Source organism: Quercus robur, chromosome 3 (genome assembly GCF_932294415.1).
Source record: "Quercus robur chromosome 3, dhQueRobu3.1, whole genome shotgun sequence".
Taxonomy (NCBI): domain Eukaryota; kingdom Viridiplantae; phylum Streptophyta; class Magnoliopsida; order Fagales; family Fagaceae; genus Quercus; species Quercus robur.
In genome coordinates this window covers 45,451,386-45,463,124 of record NC_065536.1, presented here as the reverse complement: position 1 = coordinate 45,463,124, position 11,739 = coordinate 45,451,386, and the positions used below count along the sequence as shown (strand labels likewise).

The window sequence follows — 11,739 nt, the reverse complement described above, 5'->3', positions numbered from 1 at the left end:
TTATATATATATATATATATATAAATATATTCATTTACAGCTGATAAAAGTTCTTGCTACATAATTTGAAACGCAGTCTCTGCGGAGATATTTGGATAGTGAGCTCAATAAACTTAAATGATGTATTGTAAAATTAGATTTCTTAAATTTTATCCACCACATTATTTGTCTATAAAATTTTCAGTGCATTTCTCATGATTCATGAATATTGAGTAAAATAGTTGAGACACTATTTTCATATATGTGTGTGTGGAGCTTCAATATTTGTGCAGTCAACATTTTTGTCTAGTTTTGGACCAATATCCAAATGATGTGGAAAGTCCAGTAATAAAAAAAAACAAAAAAAAAAAAAACAAAGAAAACATATTGCTTAATCATTTTATACCAATTAAAACTGTAAACAAAAGATCTCAAAAAATGAAGACTGAATTTCAAGATGACGATGTTGCAGATGGAAGTGTACTTTTGCTGGATGGGAGGATATAACAGTTTAATTTTCAGACGACAGAAGGTCTCAAGGCATAAAAATAAATATTTGCTACTGATACAAAAAAAGTTCTAGAAAAATCTAAAATTTAAAGATAGTTTTTGGGGCGGTCTTTTATATTAGTTAACGTAAGGATGACGTAAAGCATGACCTTAAGCTTTTATTAAGTCGAGGAAGTAACTTTACTTGTAGTGGAGGATTTTTTTTTTTTTGCTTTTTTTGGAGACATGATAGAATTTGAAAAAAATTTTCTTTTTATATTAGATTAATACATTAATTAATTTTTGTATGGAGATGATTCAAACCTATGTCCCTTATGTAATGATAATAGATTTTATCAATTGTTTCTCAAAAAAAAAAATATATATCAATTAAGCTAAAATTTTGAAACTTATAATAAAAACTATTACATTTTCTATTATTATTAAAACTAGTGTATAGTCTAGACTACTACTACAAAGGTTAGACCATTTTATAATGGTACTTTAGTTATGTAATATATTATAAGTCTGTTTAAAAAACTTTAGATACTACTTTCGTGTTCGTGTGTTTTAATAAATATCACTGTTTCCTCAACAAAAAAAAAAAAAAAAGTTTATCCCACATTGGTTGTGTGTGTTAAAGTTTCAGTCCTTATAACCTCAGACTACTACTACAAAGGTTAAGTCATTTTGTAGTAGTACTCTGATTATGTAATATATTATGAGTAAATTTTCAAAACATACATAGAATAAATTTTTTTACCCATTTTATACAATATCATCTAGAAAAATGTTAGAAATCGCATTAATTAACATAATTAGCTTGTAACTCTATGCATATGCATTGATACACTTAAAGATATACAACAAGATGCATACTATATATATATATATATATAATTTAAATACTATTGATAATCATTTTTATATTTTGTTAAATCTTTAAAATATTTTGTAAGGATACTATTAGGTATAAAATGTAAATTGTCCATATATATATTTTTTAAATTATTGTGAAGCACTTTTTTTATTTTTACGATTTATTTATTTTAGGCTCTTTGGTTTTTGTACTTAATAACTCACTTGGATGAATATTTATGATGTTGTCTCATATTTGATTTTAAAATTAAGAAATAAAACTCTTTAAAAATAAATAATTTATGATATATGACGCAAAATTGGAACTATAATTTGGAATTCTAATTTATAGATATATAGATAAGTTAACATTCAATTCTAATAGGTTAAGATGATACATAAAATCATGCTTAAACATTTTCTATAATTAAAGTCAAATAGTTGTGCATGCACAATTACATACTAGCTAATATATAATATATGAGTTAATCATATTAAATGTGATGTAAAATAATGATATGTAGACATCCATGGTTAGCATTAAATTTAAAAATAATAACAACACGTCAAGCATTAAATTTAAAAATATTGTATGTCCATTTTGTTTGGACTCTCTCTCTCTCTCTCACACACACAAAAGAAATTACAAAAATCAAGGTATAAGCTTTCACTCTTGTTTTTCTTTTAATTAAGGGTAAAGACACAATTCATAAAACAACGAAAGAGAATATTAACAAACCTCTAGCAATTCACAAATTCATTATAACTTTTCAGGAATAAAAAGGTATTAATTCTTATACTATTGCATCATAAAAATAGCAATTTCAAGGTTTAAAATTTTTATAGATTTGACACGTTAAGTTATAAATCTTATTAGGATGTCAACATCGAACTAAAATCATTCATGCAACTTTCAAATGTTGCCGCGATAAGAATATCAAGCATTGCTGCTTTTGTTGAATAATAAGGCCATTTTACTGACAGAATAAAGGAGCGATAAGGCTAGGTGCGAACAATATTGTTCCTAATTCCTATGGTTAATTTCACCCATGTTACAGTCTAACCTCAACTGATTAAAGAAGTAAAAAATAAAACTAATTTTAGAGATATTAAAAAAATTTATTACATAACTTATACAAATATTTGATATGTTACCAAAAAAAAAAAACATTTATAAAAATAAATACTAAATCTATTATTAATTTTATTACAAAATACTTATAAATTGGGGTAGCAATGAATTTGTTTGGTAATACATCCACAGAAAAATAAATAAGAAATTATTTAAAATACTACCAATTTTTACTATAAAAAACTTATAAATTAATGTAACAATAAATGTAATTGGAGACTTGGAGACTTGGAGTCACAACAATATAATAAATAAATATCTTAATTATTATTATGGTTTGTTTTTAAGAGTCAATATTTAAATTTATAAAGTTTATGTAGTAGAATTTGTAATACATGTAGCACCATTCTAATAAATAAATTTCTTTATCACTTCTTTTAGACTAGTGACGCTATAGGAATATTATAAATTTTTACTATCTCAGCATTACAAAATTATGTGTCAATTTAGGCACATGACAAAAAAGTAATTAAGAAATTTATTTATGGACAAAATTTAGTTATAAAATTGGTTGTAACTTAATGCTACAAACTCACTCAATAAAATAAATATTACTACATATTTTGAAAATATAACCATTGAATTGTATGTTCTTTATACTCTTAATACACATGTCAAATTTTGTGTCAATCGGATATTATTTACTATATAATCTATAAGGTTATATTTTATGCATAATTTTAAATTTCAAAAACTTGCAATTTAAAAATTTTATTGATAACATAGTTATTGATTTTTAATTTTCTTGAAATTTTGCAAGTATAGAGGATATAAGAAAAGAATGTAATCCAATGGTGGATTTGTTAAAATTCACCTTCAATAAAAATATATTGAGTAAAGTTGTAACCTAAAATTACAACCAATTTTGTAGTTAAATTTTGTTTATTTATTATGTTGTTAATAATGCACCAATTACATACATTTAGTGTACATTTGGAAATTGTTGAAATTTTTTTTTTTTGCCTTTTTTTTTTTCAACTTTTAGCAAATAATCTAGATTTTTAAAATATAAAGTAGCTTTTAGCTTTTTATAATACATTTAACATAAAAATTATAGAAAAAAAAAACCTATATCTTTTGATAAATATTATGTAAATAAGATACCGAAAATAAACAATTTCCAAACAGGACAATTATTACAATTTACAACATCAATTTTTAAGTAAAAGTGGTACTTGTTTTAGCATTTTCCTTCTTCTTCTTTTTTTTTTTTTATGTTCAAAAGTTGGTCTCTAGCATTACTTTTTTTTTTTTTTTGAAATTGTTATAATATGCTCTTAATCACGTAGTTCAAACCTTTTACCTCTTAGACCTTCAAACATTTTGTATATAAGAAGGTATCAATTAAGTTATAAAACTCTTAACACTATTTGTTTATTAAATTGTTAAAAGTGGAGTTAAAATATATTTATTACCATGTTAGTTTGTAAGTGTTTTATAGAAACATGGACAGTAATGTCATATATATATATATATATATATATAAAATAAATAAAAAATTCGCCCTACCACTTGTTCAAATGGAGATAAGAGTATTGGACCGTACATACACTTACAAGTAACCCTAGCACAGCTCATATTTCCTTTTTACATAGTAGCTACCAAATATAAGAAGATAAACTCAGAGCACTAACCAATAAAACCCCTTCTATCTTAGCCCTATTTTCACTCTTCTGGAGCCTCCTTCTCTGCTTTCCAAACATTAAAGATCAGCTCTTTGATTCAGTTCTTGCTCATCATTTCTTAAATTCTCGAAACGAACAAGGAAAACAAATCTGCATAAGCAGATCATGATCTAATCCCTTAGTACTACAATTATAACATCATTAACATAAACATTAAATCAACTTTTAACAAGGTTGAAAGGTGGATCGGAGGCATGGGAAGCGGCCACTTCCTTCGGAAGCATCGGAGGAGAAAGAGAAAGAGCATGAAGTCCCAGCTTATGCTTCATCTTGGTCAGAAACCGACATGTCTGCCATGGTTTCTGCTCTCACTCAGGTTATAGGCACAGTCGATGATAAGCCAACCCTGGTGCAATCAACCCCATTAGCCATCCAAGAGTGCGCTGTGAAAGAAGAACCTGATTCATCTCAACCGGTTCAAGATCAAGGTACTAAACTTGTTTAGCTTGAGTATTAAGACACTCTTTAAGTTCTACTTGTGTTTGTGTGTGTGTGTTTTTTATTTTTTATTTTCCTTATCTTTTCTGGGGAAAAAAACATTCAAAATAGTTGAAGTTTATGGCTTTTCTTGGGCATTAGATGCGATGTTACTGTTAATCATATGTTTGCTTTTGAAAAAAGGCATAGCCTAAATTGTCAAAATTTTCTGATTTTGCATCTTTTGTTTGCTCTGGTAACAGTAATACTGTCAAAGATGTCGTGATCCATCTCTATCTAAACTTCTTACGGTTCCTTTTTTGTTTTTTTTGTTTTTTTTTTTCCAATGGAAAAAAAAAAAAATCATCCTTTTACAGAAGGGAAAAAAAAATTTTGAGTTACTAATCCGATCTTTAATCAAGAATAACGCTGAGTTTTATTAAAAAAAAAAAAAAAAAGAGAATAACGCTGAGTATTACTCTATCCTTGTAACTTACAAGATACAGACGGGGACATAAAGATTCTTATAATGTAAAAAAATCATATTTTCATTTATTTTATGTACTTTCATTTTAGTCAAGTTCAATGAATCTTACGTGCCGTGAAGAATTCAAACTCTATCTCTAATATCTTTCCCAAATGGAAATGAAAAACATTCTTTTCATGCTTCTCTACCCAACTTTTCATGTGTTTTATTTGAATGACAAAACTCTTTTTTACTTCTTCCGGACAAGCTAAGCACTAAATTCTGCTAGTCATTTTCTCTCTTCCGTGAGTTACTATCTTTCCTTCCATTTTGCTCTCTTTGACCAATTGACCTTGGACTTTATCCTTTATTTTATTGTAAAGTTTAGGTATGTGCCATATTTTCTAAAGGTTTATAAACACTCAACTTTGTTGCTTTAAGGTTGCCTAACCTTGACAATTTCAGCTAATTGTGGCAGCATGGTTGGTTGATAATAGACGTTTGGGTTGAAATCTTTCCGGGGGTTTGAACACCATCTTTTTTTGCCTACAACTTCAAAATCACTAATTAATCCTATGTATGGATGGGAGGAAATGAAGGGAGAAGAGAGGGAAATATGACTAGAAATTTTTAGTACTAATTACCTTCTCCTTTGATCTCCTTTCGTTCCAAACAAACGCGCATTTTTAATTAAATAATAACATCAAAGGAAAAGAAAAATGTCAGAGTTTGTATTCACTTTAATAATTGTCACATTTAAGTAAAAAGGAAAAAAAAAAAAAAAAAGAACGTCACATGCTTCTTTTATTTTATGAATTTTTCTTACCTATCTGGTGAAATGTAAGTGAAATGAAACAACTTGAATCTAAAATGTACGTCTCAGGTTCTTATAGAACAAAATACAACTGGGGTTTCCTTATTTGAGGCTGGCCTTACTTTTAGTTAGCATTTCGGAAACTAGGTAAAGGCATCATGTGGTTGGGACTTGAAACCACTTTTTAATACTCTTTTATCCTTGGCTAGCAATATTTTATCGTAGGAAAGTGGGGTTCCCCACTTGTATCTTTCTAAATTGTGCGTGCATGAAATTTTATGATACTTTGGAGAGGGGGCGCGGGGATGCATGCATCTTATAATACCAATCAACTAATTAGTAGCTTTACCCTACATGCATCTTGCGCACGCAATGTCTCAAATCATGTATATGACAAGTTATTAGGCAGTTCACACTAGGAAAACGTTAGAGCTTAATTACTACAAAATGTTTATAAACTGATGTACTATGAGAGAATGTAATTGGTGAACTTTAATTATGTAAATGCATGTTTTGAATTACTTTTTATAATTTGTAATATTAATCTGTAAATCTTATTTAGTAAAATTTATAGTATCTTTAATATCATTATTTACATTATTTAGTTATCTGTTATATAAGTTTTAAGAATCAAAAACCATTTATCTGTTGTCTTTGGATATCTTTCCCAGTAGTCATTATGTACTACGTATACCTCAAACCTTATGCATCATGCGTATATCTTATGTCTTATGTATGGCCTTTCTATTCTTTGCATGCATGACTTTGTGAAGAGATTGCAAGAAGAAGGCACTATAGAGGAGTAAGACAACGACCATGGGGAAAATGGGCTGCCGAAATACGTGACCCAAAAAAAGCAGCTCGGGTTTGGCTTGGCACATTTGACACAGCTGAGGATGCAGCCATGGCATATGATAAAGCAGCTCTAAGGTTTAAAGGCACCAAGGCCAAGCTTAACTTTCCTGAAAGAGTTCAAGGGAAGACCGAGTTTGGCTACCTCATGGGTACTCATGGCAATACAAGTGGCGTCTCTCATGGGCAAAATCCTAGCCCAGTTATTCCTCCTCCTCCTCCTCCTTTACCATTTATGTCACAGCAGGAAGCTTTCCCAGGCCTCTATCAGTATGCACAACTTCTTTCTAGTACTGATATTGAATTCCCTGGTTACACTTCCAATCTCTTTAACCAAGAATCTTTTGGTTCACAATTTTCATCATCTTCACCCTCATCTACGACCTCATCACATCAGCAGCAACATCAGGAAGAGCATGGCAAGGACTTTGATTCTAGTAACCCAAGCGAGTAGTATATATATATATATATATCTATATGGTATGCAATATGGTTTAAGACATAGATTCATGTATTATCATCCTTTTTGAGTGCTAATATCATTACTGGCAGCACTTCCCTTCGATTATTTCAGTAAAAAGAAATCTATCCCGGCCCGCAGAATCGACCACGAAATCTGCCACTACATAATCAAGAGCTTCTGAGTATTCTTTTGACATTTTTGGAAGCTCTATTCTGATTTTTTGTATGGGGAGTACATGGATATATATGTAACCCCAAGGACCATCTTCTACATTGTATAATGAGAGAGTATTAGATTTCGGGGGCAACTGTAATAGATTGGGTTCAGTTATTTTTGTTTATTTTGAAGTATCAAGATGTTCATTAATTTTGCTTATATGAAGCAAATGAGATGTATGTGGACATCTTAATTCAAAGTTGAACGAGTGCATTTTTGTCGTTCTTACTATGATATTATAATTTATATGAATGAATCTAATGTTTTTTATTTCATTATAACATAAGAAATTCCCTTTTGTTTATTTTTTCCCCAAATTTAACGCTGACCGAAGACCGAAGCCAGATCGAGGATTTCTGAAATGTTACATATATTAATAGCATTTGCAAATAAATAAGATTTAATTTGTTGAAAACCTTTAATGGAACTTCAGAAAGTCATACATGAATTGTCAACCTTATGACCCAATTTGGCTGGTCGTCACATGCTTTTCTTATCAACACCAACAGCACATGTCGAGATTTATTCACGGATTTGGGATTGCTGTGAGAGAGAGAAAGGGAGAGAGAGAGAGAGAGAGAAATAATTAGTTTAATAACTGTATCATCATTTGAGATTGCTATAGGACCTAGACATTTTTTTTTTTTTTTGGCACTGCGTTTAGACGGTAGGGAAAGAAAAAAAAAAGGGGCTTTAAAGGTGCTTAAAATTATCTACTAAAATTTGTCAATTTGGTAAATTTTGTTAAAAAATTTTCCTCTGTTTCCTTAAAATTGATAAATAATTAGCTGTCAAAAGTCTTGTAGCTTAATAAGTTGACATTTGGCACATTCTGACGTCTCCAACAAATAAATCCATGGATTAAATCCCCCTTACCCAATTATCGAATTAAAAAAAATTAAAAAAAAAAAAAAAAAAAAAAAAACTCAGCTAAAGTTAGGAATTCTAAAGCCCTTTAATATATTATTATAAATTTTAATAAAAATAATAAATGGAAAAAAAAAAATTTCATGTATACTTTTCATAGTGATAGAAAATACTATATATATATATATATATATATATGAGAGATGTGGTGAAATTATTAAGTGCATTCTAGGAGGACAACACCTTCCTCTAATATAAAGGTGGCATCCACAGTTTACACCAAATTTTGCACATAATACTTATATGTGAGAGGAAAAAAGTAGTAGAACTTTTAAGTTATAAAGTTTTATTTACATAATTTTTCAGCGTTTTGAGTGTTTGAAAAATTACAATAATACTTTAAAATTATAGATTTATAAAGTATAAATAATATATTGTAGAGTTTTAATGAATAATATATATATATATATATATGTATATATATATTGTAGAGTTTTCCTTAGAAGTTTCAAGTTTCAAGTTTTAACTTTTCGTTTTAGATCTTTTGAGGAGTTTAAAGCTGTTTTGTAAAGTTCACCAATCAAGTTGTTGTTGTTATTATTATTATATCTCTGAAAGATTTGTAAGGCTCCACTTAATGAAAATCCAGACAAGCTAAGACTCTTTTGAGATTTATTCAAATTTTCGTGAAAACTAAGAAATGGAGGAAATGCACTTTTTTTTTTTTATATAAATTAAAAAAAAAAAAAAAAACTTATGCCCATACAATATCATAAATGATAATTACAATTAATAATAATTGTAACAAAAATGATGATGAATGATGATGATTGATGGTATAATAACTTTTAATGTTCACCTTTATTAGTTTTCACACCTAAAATCTTTTTATCAATTTAGTTACCAAACCAGCTAGGGTAACAATTTCAAAATATTATATCTGTCATTTATGTTTGGATAGTGCTGAAAAGCACTTTTCAGCTGCATCCCACGTTTTTCAGTGGGTCCTGTGCACTGTTCACGGAACACACAAGTATATTTTTAAACAAAACCAACTTCAAAACTGGGTTTCACAGCACTATTCACACATTTAAAAATTATTTTGTTATAGTGTTTTTAGTAATAAGCGGTATCTAAATACACCCTAAAAGTTCTTGCTTATTAAATCGCTAGAACTACACATTAAATTTCTAAGGTAATAACTAGTGTACAGATGTTATTACATACGAAGTACGCATAAAATTTTGCAAAATTATGCATGTGCATATTTTGTGTGCAATAATGTGGATAAAATAAACATCACTCAAATTTTTAACATCATCATCTGTTGCACTGTGCACTGCATTGGTTTGTAAAATAATTTGGGACTGCAAAAAGAGTTGGTCATAATATATTTTATTTTTGGAAAAAGAGTTGTTATACATAGTGTTCATTTGTGAACAACTTATCTAATTTTTTGTAGAAAACTTTTTAATGAAAATGTGCTAAAGTATACTTATATCCTGAAAAAAATTTGAAAAAGTGAAAAAAAAGGGAGGGGGGGGGGGGGGGGGAAGTGAGGTTTTAAAAAGCTGTACATAAAAATTAAAAACTAAAAACTAATGCCAAACTCACCATGGTATAATACCCCCTCCTTGTATCGTACGTGGCATATCCAGTGTGCCATAGCTTCAAGGGGTTGATGTCGTGAATCTTTTTGCTTAGTTTGAATGACTATATACTTGGCGGGTAATTTTTAGGTGCTCCTGGAGTACCATAAATACGTACTCCCCCTTCTCACATAACTATAGATCCCACTAATTAAATTTATGGTGGGACTCACAATTCATGTGAGTAGAGGGGGGAGTACACATTTATGGTACTCTCGAAGTATTCAATAATTTTTCATACTTAACTCTGTTGAGGCCTAAAAATTTAGAAGTAGAAAGAAAAATCTTGAGAGGGTACATTGTAGGGAAAAAAAGATATGATACAAAAAATATGAATTATAGGATGATGGATGCTAGTTAGAGGAAAGGTTGAAAATGAAACAAGTATTAAAAATTTAGAATTATTCATTTCATTTTATTTTAAACACAATTCAAGCGTGAACTCATAATAAACTAAATTTATATTCAAATTTAATTCCTTTTTTTTTTTTTGTCAAAAAACTTAAACTTGTTCATAACCTATTTGATTAACTTATTTATTTTCATATATAATAAACACCACATCTAAAATTTGGTACCATTTCACAAATCTATGTGGATAGTTAATGAATAAATTATAGTTGAAATAATATTATTTGAATTAATTAGATAGAATGATTTCTATTTATGGACTTATGAAAATTAGATGTATTAAATTTTTATTTTTAAAATTAATATATAAATTAGATTATTAAGAAATTTAAAAATAATAATTTGATATTTTATGAACTTATTTACAAACTTACAAAACTCAAATCAAGTTTATATAAATTATATATATACATACACATACACATAAACATAAAATATCAATTATATACACTTAAATTAAACCTACTTGTTTCTCAAAAAAAAAAAAAAAAATTAAACCTACTTGTGAGCTTGTTCATGAGAAAAGCTTGTTTAATATTACAGCCAAGATTTTAACATAATTTGTTTGCTAAATAAATGAACATTAACAAGATTTTTTTTCCAAGCTTAGTGCGAACTATTCATAAATTGCTTGATTGATTCATAACCTTATTTTGAAGCATTAATATTATATATTTTTATTTTCTTCCTTTGTACTTTCGGAGGTGCATAGCTATCTTATGGGCCTACTGTAAGCTCCGAAAGGCCAGGCAAGGAAAAAGCATTAGCGTTCTCTTTTTCTTCTTCTTCTTCTTCTTCTTTTTTTTGGGGGGGGGGGGGGGCTCATTTTCCTTAAATTAGTGTTATGTAATAAGAAATTTATAATTAATTGACCTACGCTACATTTGGTAATTATATTTCATTAAATTTTGAATCTTGACACAGTTTGCTAAAAAAAATAATTAAACAAAATGAAATTGCGTTTGCTTATGAAATATGAGAAGCTTTTTTTTTTAATTAAATAATAATTTAGTGAATTAATACTAATTTATTTATTCTATTAATAAATAACAATTTATTTAAAGCCTTCACCAACAAGTTTCATAACCCCAACCACCTGTTACCAATCTCCACTTATTTTAGCTCAAACCATTAGCATTTGGTGTGCTAAAACACTCCAAATGCTATTTTAGCACACCAAATACTAAAAAGGGGCCTCAATCTAGTTTTATATTTACAAAATAAAATTTTAACTCTCAATCTCATCCATTGATTCATTATTGCATGGTGTACCAAATCTGGATCCCCAATCTTTCCTATCGCCTATACAAAACCCATCACCCCAACTCGCCTACATCGAAATAGTCATGAATAACTAAACCACCCAAAAAGTCGCAAAATTTACAAACTACCAAATCAATCACTACATCCAATCTTGCTAGCACAAAACCACTCAAGCCAC

At 28.6% G+C, this 11,739-nt stretch overlaps 1 protein-coding gene across 1 annotated transcript; it reads left to right on the top strand.

The window, feature by feature from the left end:
• The first annotated feature begins 4,053 nt into the window (after positions 1–4,053).
• LOC126718063 (ethylene-responsive transcription factor ERF113) lies at positions 4,054–7,646 on the top strand. Its single transcript, XM_050420105.1, has 2 exons — positions 4,054–4,571; positions 6,614–7,646. Exons 1-2 carry the CDS (start codon positions 4,430–4,432, stop codon positions 7,144–7,146), a joined length of 675 nt encoding a protein of 224 aa, XP_050276062.1. The 5' UTR covers positions 4,054–4,429; the 3' UTR covers positions 7,147–7,646.
• The last annotated feature ends 4,093 nt before the right edge of the window (positions 7,647–11,739 follow it).